Below are 16757 nucleotides of genomic sequence, written 5' to 3'. Positions count from 1 at the left end.
TGCCTTTTGTTAAGTAAATCAGGTAATAAATTAGCTGGAGACTAGAGTAGGAACTGGAGAGACTAGTTTCTGGAGGACAATGCCATGCTGACTCACATGCGGACTAACATGCATGGTTGGGGCTAAGTGCGGTTTGAACAATGCAGGTGTGAACAACGCTGAAGGGACGTAAACAAAGAAGAGACTTTGAAAGGCTTTTTCTCCTACATGTCTCCTAAGTGGATTTACAGGTTTATTATCTTTCAAAGCAGCATAACCTTCCCATTTTTCCTCCAACTACAGTGTATGATATACTGTAGCATTTTGAAGCTCTGCGTTTCCTCTTCTAGCTGTACTGGTTAGATATTCACAGGACACATGACCACCTAGGTTCATTAAATCAAGGCAGGGAAATAAGCAAGTTCAGCCATAAAGCAGAATAAAGTTTACAGACACAGCAATGGTAAGAGGCAAACCAGTAGGTCAGAAGACAGCTGATCCAGACAAGGAACAGGATATACTGAACAGTAGTTTCATATAGGGGCATAAGTGAGCATTCAAATTCAGTATTTGAAAGAGAACCCATTCTAGGCCTGATTCCAATACATAAACACTGATTTGACGTCGTCTTTCACTGCCGTTAAATGGACAAATTGACTTTTAAAGGATGGATGCATCTCACATATTTTCAGTGCCCTTCTTTAATTACTTGTCACTTTTATTTCTTATCCGTATTTTTTTAAACTGCATTGTTGGTTAGGGGCTCGTAAGTAAGCATTTCACTGTAAGGACTACACCTGTTGTATTCGGCGCATGTGACTAATAAAATTTTAACCAACAGGTTCCTGCTCCTTATCTGTATATTGTTTATTGTCTGATTCTTTGTTGTTTAGTTGGTAAGCATGTGGTGCTTGCTATTCCAAGGTTGTGGGTTCAATTCCTGCAGGGATTACATACTCATTCTAAAAATGTACCTATTGTGTCATTAGCATTTCTCTCACTTCCCTCTCTTCCCCTCCCCCTTCTCTCCCTGCATTTCTCCCTCTTCTCTTTCTCACTCCCTCTCTCTCCCAGGGGCGTGGATAGTGACGGGGGGGCTGAGGGAGGGGGTGGGTCGTTGTGTTGGGGAGGCAGTGCGAGATCATGCTGCGGCTTCCTCCCTCTCCCAGAAGAAAGTCATTGCTGTGGGCGTGGCTCCCTGGGGGCTGGTGCATAACAGAGAGCAGCTAGTTAACACACAGGTACACGCTCAGAAACACAAATACACTTACACACACATGAATAGACGCACACATGTCATGACCACACACACACAATGTTCAATGTATACAGAATTAAACATGCACAGGAGCACACTACTGTACACTGACACTGTATACAAATAAATGAATGTCCTTCACTTTCCTTAATCTCTCCCCTTTTTTCTTCTCCCCCTCTCTCACTCAGCCAAGCAAAACCACAGGAAATGTAATTAGTAACAACAAGGACATTGTAATACACAATGGATGGTAATCACAATGACCTCTCTTTTTCTCTCCCCCCTCCTTTATTTTCTCTACCTTGATCTCTCTCCCCCTCCCCTCTCGCTTTACCTTCGCTGATCCCCTTCTCGACCCTTGCTCCCACCCCCCTCTCTTTCTCTCTATCTTCTCCCCCCTCCTCCTCCTCTCTCAGGGTAGTTTCCCAGCGCGGTATTATGTCCAGAACGCATCCCGTGACTCGTGCTGCCTGGATAATAACTACCAGGCCTTCCTGCTGGTGGATGATGGGAGTATAGGCCGGCGGGGAGGGGAGACTGCCTTCAGGTCCAAGATGGAAGACTACATCTCACACCAGTGCACTGGCATCTGGGGTGAGACACAGTACACACCACACACACCACACACACGGCAGGTAGCCTAGTGGTTAGAGTGTTGGACTTGTAACCGAATGCAAGATCAAATCCCTGAGTTCTGCCCCTGAACAAGGCCGTTAACCCACTGTTCCTATGCCGTCATTGAAAATAAGAATTTGTTCTTAACTGACTTGCCTAGTTTAATAAATACATACATACTGGTAAGACTAGCCCCCATCTCCTAAACGTTTATCAAATATATTACAGGTGTACAGGTGAAGTGCAGCATGTTCAAGCCGCCCATTGAAGGTGTACTAAGTTCAGATCACAGTGTGACTTTAAATCAAATCTGCAATCATGTTTCTAGTGCACAGATTTCAGCATGCAAGTGTGAGGTACGGTTAAGGCAAGTGTGAGGTTACAGTTAAGGCAAGTGTGAGGTACGGTTAAGGCAAGTGTGAGGTTACAGTTAAGGCAAGTGTGAGATTACGGTTACGGCAAGTGTGAGGTTACGGTTAAGGCAAGTGTGAGGTTACGGTTAAGGCAAGTGTGAGGTTACGGTTAAGGCAAGTGTGAGGTTACAGTTAAGGCAAGTGTGAGGTACGGTTAAGGCAAGTGTGAGGTTACAGTTAAGGCAAGTGTGAGGTTACGGTTAAGGCAAGTGTGAGGTTACGGTTAAGGCAAGTGTGAGGTTACAGTTAAGGCAAGTGTGAGGTACGGTTAAGGCAAGTGTGAGGTTACAGTTAAGGCAAGTGTGAGATTACGGTTACGGCAAGTGTGAGGTTACGGTTAAGGCAAGTGTGAGGTTACGGTTAAGGCAAGTGTGAGGTTACGGTTAAGGCAAGTGTGAGGTTACGGTTAAGGCAAGTGTGAGGTTACGGTTAAGGCAAGTGTGAGGTTACGGTTACGGCAAGTGTGAGGTTACGGTAAGCCAAAGTTATGCTGTCTATGGAGTGGTCATTATCTGCCATCTAAAGCCCCTATCCTATTCCCACCTATTTACAAGTATAAAACATTATTTAATTCTCGTAACGTTCAAGTACGAGTTTTCACCTACATTTTTCACCCAACGTCCTTTGCGATATGATATAGCCTATAAAACTCAGTGATGCTCATGTAATGCTTTTGTGTTGATTATATTTGTTGGGTTATTTATATATTTCAGTAAGAAAGACTAACAATGTTTGACAGTTCATCCAAAGTTGAACTCATCTGGTGAGCAACCAATGGGAGTTTCTGTTGTTGACATCATGGCTACACTGTAAAAAATAAACTATGCTGATTCAACATACAATTGTAAGGCAACCAGCTGCAATAGGATTGTGTTTGCTCAACATTTGGGCATATAGCTGAACCAACATACATTCTCAAGTTTTATTTGTAAATTCACTCAACTTGGAATTTTAGGTTGAGTGAATATACAATTCAACTTGAGAATTTAGTCTACCTTATTTGCATATTTCCCATTGTAATCACAAGGTTTTTATTTGAAGGCCCAGCTACACCCTAACGCAGTGGTCTGAAACTCCTGGTTTACATGCCACATCAAGCCTGCAAGTCACATTAAGCAAAGTGATGTGTAATTCCTTTCTTGGGGGACAGGGGATTGTTTTTATTGAGACAGGAACGGTAGGAGAGATTAGTGATGGGTCGTTCGCGAATGAAAGGCTCTTTTTGGTGAACGTTGGGAATTGAATCTCATTGGTGAAAAAGACGTTCAATTGTCTCTCTGATTTGCATACTGCTACTACTGCTTTTTGATCTTCAAACAAAGATTATCTACAAATAAGTTACACAATCATTGTCTGAAGATGGTGAATCATCACTGCAGAAACAATAAATAGTGGGGAGAGCACATCATTCTGGTGCATGCGCAGGAAGACCATGCTAATCTTCTCTGTATCAATCCAATTTTAACATGTGCCCCGATGGATCGGTCACAAAAGAGAAGAGGAGATTTGCTTGCATTTATACACTGTAAAAAAGCCAACATAACCAACAGCGTTATTCTGTGAGTTGAGTGGACTTCAAATGGACAAGAATTTGAGCTAATAAAGTTTGTTTACTCAACAAACCCTGTTCAAAGTGAGCTGAATTTGAAAAAGTAAAATTACGTTACATATTTGCCTTTGGTAGGCAACACTGTATGTTGGTTCAGCTATACTGTATGCCCAAATGTTGAGCAAACTCCCAATCCTATTGCAGCTGTTTCACTACACTCGCAATAACATCTACTAAACACGTGTATGTGACCAATAACATCTCATTTGTTTGCCTTACAATTGTACATTCAATCAACAAATTCGAAGTGAGACGAATTTGAACAAGCTTGTTGAGTCAAATTACAAATGTATGTTTGCTCAAAACCATGCCTATCATTATCATACAGTGTCTCCCAGCATGCTCTATTGGAGGTTGATTTTCAGATGTTTTTTCTTTCAATACCTGTGTTTTTGCATGTACATTGATTGGTTGATTACACAAACATCAAAAAAAGATCTAAACTAACCCAATCTGTTAGTAATTGGACTTTTTGCACCTGTTTCTGAGATGGCTGTTCCAGTTATATGATTTAGGTAGTCTCTATACATTTTCCTAGCCCTGGCAGTCATTCTCAATGCGGGTGATTCAAAGTGCCAATTGTTGTATAGTCTCACTCTGGCCGGAATTACACATCACATGGCCTGTCTGGTCCAACGGTTAAAGCCGCGGACCCCGACACACATGCACAGCCTCGGCTAACAGAGTTGGCATGGGTTTAAGTCCACTGCTCTTCTGACTTGCAATCTCTCCTAGTCATTAGTATTTTATGTGGGCCACATTATATTGCTCCGTTTTTGTATAAGAGCCCCGTCATTTAGCTCCAGATGGCTCCTCATTCAAAATGCTTGAAATTCTAAAAATATGTTAGCACATCTCAAAAGTAAAGCCCAAAAATGAGGCTACCATTATGTCAGATCATGATATGCACGTTCAAATAGCTACACTTTCACCTGGCCAAATTATTAGATCCCTTGAAGAAAATAATGATGATAATAATAATACTCACTGAAAATATTGGCTCTGCGCAAGCATAACATGCACTATCATGAAGCGCCACAATTTAAAAAATATTTTTTAATAAGGAAATAAGTTTAACTAACTGTTCTAAATCTACAAGGCTTGTGGATATTCATACGAGTAGTAAATCATGAAACATTCACACATTGACCTTAATATGATGGACATTCACAATGACATTTTTATTTTATTTTTTTATTTCACCTTTATTTAACCAGGTAGGCTAGTTGAGAACAAGTTCTCATTTGCAACTGCGACCTGGCCAAGATAAAGCATAGCAGTGTGAACAGACAACAACACAGAGTTACACATGGAGTAAACAATAGACAAGTCAATAACATGGTAGAAAAAAGAGAATCTATATACAATGTGTGCAAAAGGCATGAGGTAGGCAATAAATCGAATAATTACAATTTAGCAGATTAACACTGGAGTGATAAATCATCAGGTGATCATGTGCAAGAAGAGATACTGGTGTGCAAAAGAGCAGAAAAGTAAATAAATAAAAGCAGTATGGGGGTGAGGTAGGTAAATTGGGTGGGTAGTTTACAGATGGACTATGTACAGCTGCAGCGATCGGTTAGCTGCTCGGATAGCAGATTTTTAAAGTTGTTGAGGGAGATAAAAGTCTCCAACTTCAGAGATTTTTGCAATTCGTTCCAGTCGCAGGCAGCAGAGAACTGGAAGGAAAGGCGTCCAAATGAGGTTTTGGCTTTAGGGATGATCAGTGAGATACACCTGCTGGAGTGCGTGCTACGGGTGGGTGTAGCCATCGTGACCAGTGAACTGAGATAATGCGGCACTTTGCCTAGCATAGCCTTGTAGATGACCTGGAGCCAGTGGGTCTGACGACGAACATGTAGCGAGGGCCAGCCGACTAGGGCATACAGGTCGCAGTGGTGGGTCGTATAAGGTGCTTTAGTAACAAAACGGATGGCACTGTGATAAACTGCATCCAGTTTGCTGAGTAGAGTATTGGAAGCTATTTTGTAGATGACATCGCCGAAGTCGAGGATCGGTAGGATAGTCAGTTTTACTAGGGTAAGTTTGGCGCCGTGAGTGAAGGAGGCTTTGTTCCGGAATAGAAAGCCGACTCTAGATTTGATTTTGGATTGGAGATGTTTGATATGAGTCTGGAAGGAGAGTTTGCAGTCTAGCCAGACACCTAGGTACTTATAGATGTCCACATATTCTAGGTCGGAACCGTCCAGGGTGGTGATGCTAGTCGGGCGTGCGGGTGCAGGCAGCGAACGGTTGAAAAGCATGCATTTGGTTTTACTAGCGTTTAAGAGCAGTTGGAGGCCACGGAAGGAGTGTTGTATGGCATTGAAGCTCGTTTGGAGGTTAGATAGCACAGTGTCCAGGGAAGGGCCGGAAGTATACAGAATGGTGTCGTCTGCGTAGAGGTGGATCAGGGAATCGCCCGCAGCAAGAGCAACATCATTGATGTATACAGAGAAAAGAGTCGGCCCGAGAATTGAACCCTGTGGTACCCCCATAGAGACTGCCAGAGGACCGGACAACATGCCCTCCGATTTGACACACTGAACTCTGTCTGCAAAGTAGTTGGTGAACCAGGCAAGGCAGTCATTAGAAAAACCAAGGCTATTGAGTCTGCCGATAAGAATATGGTGATTGACAGAGTCGAAAGCCTTGGCCAGGTCGATGCGCAGGAAGACCATGCTAATCTTCTCTGTATCAATCCAATTTTAACATGTGCCCCGATGGATCGGTCACAAAAGAGAAGAGGAGATTTGCTTGCATTTATACACTGTAAAAAAGCCAACATAACCAACAGCGTTATTCTGTGAGTTGAGTGGACTTCAAATGGACAAGAATTTGAGCTAATAAAGTTTGTTTACTCAACAAACCCTGTTCAAAGTGAGCTGAATTTGAAAAAGTAAAATTACGTTACATATTTGCCTTTGGTAGGCAACACTGTATGTTGGTTCAGCTATACTGTATGCCCAAATGTTGAGCAAACTCCCAATCCTAATGCAGCTGTTTCACTACACTCGCAATAACATCTACTAAACACGTGTATGTGACCAATAACATCTCATTTGTTTGCCTTACAATTGTACATTCAATCAACAAATTCGAAGTGAGACGAATTTGAACAAGCTTGTTGAGTCAAATTACAAATGTATGTTTGCTCAAAACCATGCCTATCATTATCATACAGTGTCTCCCAGCATGCTCTATTGGAGGTTGATTTTCAGATGTTTTTTCTTTCAATACCTGTGTTTTTGCATGTACATTGATTGGTTGATTACACAAACATCAAAAAAAGATCTAAACTAACCCAATCTGTTAGTAATTGGACTTTTTGCACCTGTTTCTGAGATGGCTGTTCCAGTTATATGATTTAGGTAGTCTCGATACATTTTCCTAGCCCTGGCAGTCATTCTCAATGCGGGTGATTCAAAGTGCCAATTGTTGTATAGTCTCACTCTGGCCGGAATTACACATCACATGGCCTGTCTGGTCCAACGGTTAAAGCCGCGGACCCCGACACACATGCACAGCCTCGGCTAACAGAGTTGGCATGGGTTTAAGTCCACTGCTCTTCTGACTTGCAATCTCTCCTAGTCATTAGTATTTTATGTGGGCCACATTATATTGCTCCGTTTTTGTATAAGAGCCCCGTCATTTAGCTCCAGATGGCTCCTCATTCAAAATGCTTGAAATTCTAAAAATATGTTAGCACATCTCAAAAGTAAAGCCCAAAAATGAGGCTACCATTATGTCAGATCATGATATGCACGTTCAAATAGCTACATTTTCACCTGGCCAAATTATTAGATCCCTTGAAGAAAATAATGATGATAATAATAATACTCACTGAAAATATTGGCTCTGCGCAAGCATAACATGCACTATCATGAAGCGCCACAATTTAAAAAATATTTTTTAATAAGGAAATAAGTTTAACTAACTGTTCTAAATCTACAAGGCTTGTGGATATTCATACGAGTAGTAAATCATGAAACATTCACACATTGACCTTAATATGATGGACATTCACAATGACATTTTTATTTTATTTTTTTATTTCACCTTTATTTAACCAGGTAGGCTAGTTGAGAACAAGTTCTCATTTGCAACTGCGACCTGGCCAAGATAAAGCATAGCAGTGTGAACAGACAACAACACAGAGTTACACATGGAGTAAACAATAGACAAGTCAATAACATGGTAGAAAAAAGAGAATCTATATACAATGTGTGCAAAAGGCATGAGGTAGGCAATAAATCGAATAATTACAATTTAGCAGATTAACACTGGAGTGATAAATCATCAGGTGATCATGTGCAAGAAGAGATACTGGTGTGCAAAAGAGCAGAAAAGTAAATAAATAAAAGCAGTATGGGGGTGAGGTAGGTAAATTGGGTGGGTAGTTTACAGATGGACTATGTACAGCTGCAGCGATCGGTTAGCTGCTCGGATAGCAGATTTTTAAAGTTGTTGAGGGAGATAAAAGTCTCCAACTTCAGAGATTTTTGCAATTCGTTCCAGTCGCAGGCAGCAGAGAACTGGAAGGAAAGGCGTCCAAATGAGGTTTTGGCTTTAGGGATGATCAGTGAGATACACCTGCTGGAGTGCGTGCTACGGGTGGGTGTAGCCATCGTGACCAGTGAACTGAGATAATGCGGCACTTTGCCTAGCATAGCCTTGTAGATGACCTGGAGCCAGTGGGTCTGACGACGAACATGTAGCGAGGGCCAGCCGACTAGGGCATACAGGTCGCAGTGGTGGGTCGTATAAGGTGCTTTAGTAACAAAACGGATGGCACTGTGATAAACTGCATCCAGTTTGCTGAGTAGAGTATTGGAAGCTATTTTGTAGATGACATCGCCGAAGTCGAGGATCGGTAGGATAGTCAGTTTTACTAGGGTAAGTTTGGCGCCGTGAGTGAAGGAGGCTTTGTTCCGGAATAGAAAGCCGACTCTAGATTTGATTTTGGATTGGAGATGTTTGATATGAGTCTGGAAGGAGAGTTTGCAGTCTAGCCAGACACCTAGGTACTTATAGATGTCCACATATTCTAGGTCGGAACCGTCCAGGGTGGTGATGCTAGTCGGGCGTGCGGGTGCAGGCAGCGAACGGTTGAAAAGCATGCATTTGGTTTTACTAGCGTTTAAGAGCAGTTGGAGGCCACGGAAGGAGTGTTGTATGGCATTGAAGCTCGTTTGGAGGTTAGATAGCACAGTGTCCAGGGAAGGGCCGGAAGTATACAGAATGGTGTCGTCTGCGTAGAGGTGGATCAGGGAATCGCCCGCAGCAAGAGCAACATCATTGATGTATACAGAGAAAAGAGTCGGCCCGAGAATTGAACCCTGTGGTACCCCCATAGAGACTGCCAGAGGACCGGACAACATGCCCTCCGATTTGACACACTGAACTCTGTCTGCAAAGTAGTTGGTGAACCAGGCAAGGCAGTCATTAGAAAAACCAAGGCTATTGAGTCTGCCGATAAGAATATGGTGATTGACAGAGTCGAAAGCCTTGGCCAGGTCGATGCGCAGGAAGACCATGCTAATCTTCTCTGTATCAATCCAATTTTAACATGTGCCCCGATGGATCGGTCACAAAAGAGAAGAGGAGATTTGCTTGCATTTATACACTGTAAAAAAGCCAACATAACCAACAGCGTTATTCTGTGAGTTGAGTGGACTTCAAATGGACAAGAATTTGAGCTAATAAAGTTTGTTTACTCAACAAACCCTGTTCAAAGTGAGCTGAATTTGAAAAAGTAAAATTACGTTACATATTTGCCTTTGGTAGGCAACACTGTATGTTGGTTCAGCTATACTGTATGCCCAAATGTTGAGCAAACTCCCAATCCTATTGCAGCTGTTTCACTACACTCGCAATAACATCTACTAAACACGTGTATGTGACCAATAACATCTCATTTGTTTGCCTTACAATTGTACATTCAATCAACAAATTCGAAGTGAGACGAATTTGAACAAGCTTGTTGAGTCAAATTACAAATGTATGTTTGCTCAAAACCATGCCTATCATTATCATACAGTGTCTCCCAGCATGCTCTATTGGAGGTTGATTTTCAGATGTTTTTTCTTTCAATACCTGTGTTTTTGCATGTACATTGATTGGTTGATTACACAAACATCAAAAAAAGATCTAAACTAACCCAATCTGTTAGTAATTGGACTTTTTGCACCTGTTTCTGAGATGGCTGTTCCAGTTATATGATTTAGGTAGTCTCGATACATTTTCCTAGCCCTGGCAGTCATTCTCAATGCGGGTGATTCAAAGTGCCAATTGTTGTATAGTCTCACTCTGGCCGGAATTACACATCACATGGCCTGTCTGGTCCAACGGTTAAAGCCGCGGACCCCGACACACATGCACAGCCTCGGCTAACAGAGTTGGCATGGGTTTAAGTCCACTGCTCTTCTGACTTGCAATCTCTCCTAGTCATTAGTATTTTATGTGGGCCACATTATATTGCTCCGTTTTTGTATAAGAGCCCCGTCATTTAGCTCCAGATGGCTCCTCATTCAAAATGCTTGAAATTCTAAAAATATGTTAGCACATCTCAAAAGTAAAGCCCAAAAATGAGGCTACCATTATGTCAGATCATGATATGCACGTTCAAATAGCTACATTTTCACCTGGCCAAATTATTAGATCCCTTGAAGAAAATAATGATGATAATAATAATACTCACTGAAAATATTGGCTCTGCGCAAGCATAACATGCACTATCATGAAGCGCCACAATTTAAAAAATATTTTTTAATAAGGAAATAAGTTTAACTAACTGTTCTAAATCTACAAGGCTTGTGGATATTCATACGAGTAGTAAATCATGAAACATTCACACATTGACCTTAATATGATGGACATTCACAATGACATTTTTATTTTATTTTTTTATTTCACCTTTATTTAACCAGGTAGGCTAGTTGAGAACAAGTTCTCATTTGCAACTGCGACCTGGCCAAGATAAAGCATAGCAGTGTGAACAGACAACAACACAGAGTTACACATGGAGTAAACAATAGACAAGTCAATAACATGGTAGAAAAAAGAGAATCTATATACAATGTGTGCAAAAGGCATGAGGTAGGCAATAAATCGAATAATTACAATTTAGCAGATTAACACTGGAGTGATAAATCATCAGGTGATCATGTGCAAGAAGAGATACTGGTGTGCAAAAGAGCAGAAAAGTAAATAAATAAAAGCAGTATGGGGGTGAGGTAGGTAAATTGGGTGGGTAGTTTACAGATGGACTATGTACAGCTGCAGCGATCGGTTAGCTGCTCGGATAGCAGATTTTTAAAGTTGTTGAGGGAGATAAAAGTCTCCAACTTCAGAGATTTTTGCAATTCGTTCCAGTCGCAGGCAGCAGAGAACTGGAAGGAAAGGCGTCCAAATGAGGTTTTGGCTTTAGGGATGATCAGTGAGATACACCTGCTGGAGTGCGTGCTACGGGTGGGTGTAGCCATCGTGACCAGTGAACTGAGATAATGCGGCACTTTGCCTAGCATAGCCTTGTAGATGACCTGGAGCCAGTGGGTCTGACGACGAACATGTAGCGAGGGCCAGCCGACTAGGGCATACAGGTCGCAGTGGTGGGTCGTATAAGGTGCTTTAGTAACAAAACGGATGGCACTGTGATAAACTGCATCCAGTTTGCTGAGTAGAGTATTGGAAGCTATTTTGTAGATGACATCGCCGAAGTCGAGGATCGGTAGGATAGTCAGTTTTACTAGGGTAAGTTTGGCGCCGTGAGTGAAGGAGGCTTTGTTCCGGAATAGAAAGCCGACTCTAGATTTGATTTTGGATTGGAGATGTTTGATATGAGTCTGGAAGGAGAGTTTGCAGTCTAGCCAGACACCTAGGTACTTATAGATGTCCACATATTCTAGGTCGGAACCGTCCAGGGTGGTGATGCTAGTCGGGCGTGCGGGTGCAGGCAGCGAACGGTTGAAAAGCATGCATTTGGTTTTACTAGCGTTTAAGAGCAGTTGGAGGCCACGGAAGGAGTGTTGTATGGCATTGAAGCTCGTTTGGAGGTTAGATAGCACAGTGTCCAGGGAAGGGCCGGAAGTATACAGAATGGTGTCGTCTGCGTAGAGGTGGATCAGGGAATCGCCCGCAGCAAGAGCAACATCATTGATGTATACAGAGAAAAGAGTCGGCCCGAGAATTGAACCCTGTGGTACCCCCATAGAGACTGCCAGAGGACCGGACAACATGCCCTCCGATTTGACACACTGAACTCTGTCTGCAAAGTAGTTGGTGAACCAGGCAAGGCAGTCATTAGAAAAACCAAGGCTATTGAGTCTGCCGATAAGAATATGGTGATTGACAGAGTCGAAAGCCTTGGCCAGGTCGATGCGCAGGAAGACCATGCTAATCTTCTCTGTATCAATCCAATTTTAACATGTGCCCCGATGGATCGGTCACAAAAGAGAAGAGGAGATTTGCTTGCATTTATACACTGTAAAAAAGCCAACATAACCAACAGCGTTATTCTGTGAGTTGAGTGGACTTCAAATGGACAAGAATTTGAGCTAATAAAGTTTGTTTACTAAACAAACCCTGTTCAAAGTGAGCTGAATTTGAAAAAGTAAAATTACGTTACATATTTGCCTTTGGTAGGCAACACTGTATGTTGGTTCAGCTATACTGTATGCCCAAATGTTGAGCAAACTCCCAATCCTATTGCAGCTGTTTCACTACACTCGCAATAACATCTACTAAACACGTGTATGTGACCAATAACATCTCATTTGTTTGCCTTACAATTGTACATTCAATCAACAAATTCGAAGTGAGACGAATTTGAACAAGCTTGTTGAGTCAAATTACAAATGTATGTTTGCTCAAAACCATGCCTATCATTATCATACAGTGTCTCCCAGCATGCTCTATTGGAGGTTGATTTTCAGATGTTTTTTCTTTCAATACCTGTGTTTTTGCATGTACATTGATTGGTTGATTACACAAACATCAAAAAAAGATCTAAACTAACCCAATCTGTTAGTAATTGGACTTTTTGCACCTGTTTCTGAGATGGCTGTTCCAGTTATATGATTTAGGTAGTCTCTATACATTTTCCTAGCCCTGGCAGTCATTCTCAATGCGGGTGATTCAAAGTGCCAATTGTTGTATAGTCTCACTCTGGCCGGAATTACACATCACATGGCCTGTCTGGTCCAACGGTTAAAGCCGCGGACCCCGACACACATGCACAGCCTCGGCTAACAGAGTTGGCATGGGTTTAAGTCCACTGCTCTTCTGACTTGCAATCTCTCCTAGTCATTAGTATTTTATGTGGGCCACATTATATTGCTCCGTTTTTGTATAAGAGCCCCGTCATTTAGCTCCAGATGGCTCCTCATTCAAAATGCTTGAAATTCTAAAAATATGTTAGCACATCTCAAAAGTAAAGCCCAAAAATGAGGCTACCATTATGTCAGATCATGATATGCACGTTCAAATAGCTACATTTTCACCTGGCCAAATTATTAGATCCCTTGAAGAAAATAATGATGATAATAATAATACTCACTGAAAATATTGGCTCTGCGCAAGCATAACATGCACTATCATGAAGCGCCACAATTTAAAAAATATTTTTTAATAAGGAAATAAGTTTAACTAACTGTTCTAAATCTACAAGGCTTGTGGATATTCATACGAGTAGTAAATCATGAAACATTCACACATTGACCTTAATATGATGGACATTCACAATGACATTTTTATTTTATTTTTTTATTTCACCTTTATTTAACCAGGTAGGCTAGTTGAGAACAAGTTCTCATTTGCAACTGCGACCTGGCCAAGATAAAGCATAGCAGTGTGAACAGACAACAACACAGAGTTACACATGGAGTAAACAATAGACAAGTCAATAACATGGTAGAAAAAAGAGAATCTATATACAATGTGTGCAAAAGGCATGAGGTAGGCAATAAATCGAATAATTACAATTTAGCAGATTAACACTGGAGTGATAAATCATCAGGTGATCATGTGCAAGAAGAGATACTGGTGTGCAAAAGAGCAGAAAAGTAAATAAATAAAAGCAGTATGGGGGTGAGGTAGGTAAATTGGGTGGGTAGTTTACAGATGGACTATGTACAGCTGCAGCGATCGGTTAGCTGCTCGGATAGCAGATTTTTAAAGTTGTTGAGGGAGATAAAAGTCTCCAACTTCAGAGATTTTTGCAATTCGTTCCAGTCGCAGGCAGCAGAGAACTGGAAGGAAAGGCGTCCAAATGAGGTTTTGGCTTTAGGGATGATCAGTGAGATACACCTGCTGGAGTGCGTGCTACGGGTGGGTGTAGCCATCGTGACCAGTGAACTGAGATAATGCGGCACTTTGCCTAGCATAGCCTTGTAGATGACCTGGAGCCAGTGGGTCTGACGACGAACATGTAGCGAGGGCCAGCCGACTAGGGCATACAGGTCGCAGTGGTGGGTCGTATAAGGTGCTTTAGTAACAAAACGGATGGCACTGTGATAAACTGCATCCAGTTTGCTGAGTAGAGTATTGGAAGCTATTTTGTAGATGACATCGCCGAAGTCGAGGATCGGTAGGATAGTCAGTTTTACTAGGGTAAGTTTGGCGCCGTGAGTGAAGGAGGCTTTGTTCCGGAATAGAAAGCCGACTCTAGATTTGATTTTGGATTGGAGATGTTTGATATGAGTCTGGAAGGAGAGTTTGCAGTCTAGCCAGACACCTAGGTACTTATAGATGTCCACATATTCTAGGTCGGAACCGTCCAGGGTGGTGATGCTAGTCGGGCGTGCGGGTGCAGGCAGCGAACGGTTGAAAAGCATGCATTTGGTTTTACTAGCGTTTAAGAGCAGTTGGAGGCCACGGAAGGAGTGTTGTATGGCATTGAAGCTCGTTTGGAGGTTAGATAGCACAGTGTCCAGGGAAGGGCCGGAAGTATACAGAATGGTGTCGTCTGCGTAGAGGTGGATCAGGGAATCGCCCGCAGCAAGAGCAACATCATTGATGTATACAGAGAAAAGAGTCGGCCCGAGAATTGAACCCTGTGGTACCCCCATAGAGACTGCCAGAGGACCGGACAACATGCCCTCCGATTTGACACACTGAACTCTGTCTGCAAAGTAGTTGGTGAACCAGGCAAGGCAGTCATTAGAAAAACCAAGGCTATTGAGTCTGCCGATAAGAATATGGTGATTGACAGAGTCGAAAGCCTTGGCCAGGTCGATGAAGACGGCTGCACAGTAATGTCTTTTATCGATGGCGGTTATGATATCGTTTAGTACCTTGAGCGTGGCTGAGGTGCACCCGTGACCGGCTCGGAAACCGGATTGCACAGCGGAGAAGGTACGGTGGGATTCGAGATGGTCAGTGATCTGTTTGTTAACTTGGCTTTCGAAGACCTTAGCTAGGCAGGGCAGGTTGGATATAGGTCTGTAACAGTTTGGGTCCAGGGTGTCTCCCCCTTTGAAGAGGGGGATGACAGCGGCAGCTTTCCAATCCTTGGGGATCTCAGATGATACGAAGGAGAGGTTGAACAGGCTGGTAATAGGGGGTGCGACAATGGCAGCGGACAGTTTCAGAAATAGGGGGCCCAGATTGACATCTGATCAATCACTCATGACTAAAAACTTGATAATAATTTGATGGATTTCTCCCCACACCCCTTCCCTGTACCTGTTATCTTCCAGGTAGTGGCAGTATAGAGATTCCTGTGCTGTGTATGCTCATATCAGGGGAAGCTGCCATGCTGAAGGTAAGTTAATACAACATCACTATCATCACTTAACTTTACTGTCCATGTCCAGAACATTCCCTTCTCCCCCCAACACTCTCTCCCTCCCCCCAGAGGGTGGATCTCTCTCTGAGGAAGGCTACTCCTTGGCTGGTGTTGAATGGTTCTGGTCCAGCGGCAGACCTTATCTGTGAGCTGCTGGATGCCTTGTCAGCTGTGCCCATGAGCCGCACCTCTCCCCCGCCAGAAGTTGAGGGAAGCGAGAGCCCCAGCGCAGAGCTGCGCGAATGGACCCGTGAGAGGGTCAAGAGGCACTTCCCTGCCGAGGCAGACCGGGAGAAGCTTGTGGACAGGGTGCGTGTGGGATGGGTGGGGTGTGTGTGAGTGAGCACTTCATCATACTGCTTATTTCTCTCCTCTCCCCCTCTCTGTCTCTCTCCCCTCTCTGTCTCTCTCTCCCCTCTCTGTCTCCCTCCCCCCTCTCTGTCTCTCTCCCCTCTCTGTCTCTCTCTCCTCTTTCTCTCTCTCCTCTTTCTCTCTCCTTTGTTTTCTTTCTTTCCCCAGGCTCTGAGTATCTATCAGAACAGAGATCTGATCACAGTGTTCCACGGGGAGCAGGACAGTCCTGATGATTTTGACACTGTGCTACTGAAGGCTCTGGTCAGAGGTAGGTGTGCATGAGTTGTGCGTTTGCTGTCTGTTGACAAATATGTTGAACGTGATCCTGGTCAAACTATTAATTAGTCCAATGTAATTTCTGTCAGCCAGTAAACGTGTGTCCAGCGCCGCCAGTGAGTACACAGAGGAGCTGAAGCTTGCAGTAGCCTGGAACAGGGTGGACATCGCTAACAGTGAACTCTTCAACGGAGACATCCAATGGAGAGTGAGCTGCTCCTCACTTCTGATGCCACTGTTTAACTCCATTTATTTTATTTTATGTTATTTAGTTGACAGGGCATTTATTCTATTCAAAACGACAGACAGACTTTACCTTTCCAACTTCTCTATATCTGATAACATGAGGAACATAAGGAACGGCTTCACAAATTGGAATTTGGAACAATACAGAGAAGGTAGGCTGGTGTTGAAGGGAATTTGGAACAATACAGAGAAGTAGGCTGGTGGTGAAGGGAAGTTGGAAAT

The 16757-nt window shown here is 42.9% G+C and overlaps 1 protein-coding gene across 1 annotated transcript in view; it reads left to right on the top strand.

Annotated features, from left to right (window-relative positions):
• Positions 1-16757, top strand: part of LOC129827853 (transient receptor potential cation channel subfamily M member 4-like) — a 77616-nt gene that overhangs the window by 28566 nt on the left and 32293 nt on the right. The window contains exons 5-10 of the mRNA XM_055889092.1: positions 1054-1220; positions 1654-1831; positions 15571-15635; positions 15729-15968; positions 16179-16281; positions 16379-16497. Of these exons, the coding sequence (XP_055745067.1) occupies positions 1054-1220; positions 1654-1831; positions 15571-15635; positions 15729-15968; positions 16179-16281; positions 16379-16497 (872 nt within the window). The remainder of the gene's footprint in view (positions 1-1053; positions 1221-1653; positions 1832-15570; positions 15636-15728; positions 15969-16178; positions 16282-16378; positions 16498-16757) is intronic.

This window comes from Salvelinus fontinalis, chromosome 2 (genome assembly GCF_029448725.1).
Source record: "Salvelinus fontinalis isolate EN_2023a chromosome 2, ASM2944872v1, whole genome shotgun sequence".
In the NCBI taxonomy this organism is placed as follows: Eukaryota; Metazoa; Chordata; class Actinopteri; order Salmoniformes; family Salmonidae; genus Salvelinus; species Salvelinus fontinalis.
This window is presented reverse-complemented; position numbering and strand designations above follow the sequence as displayed.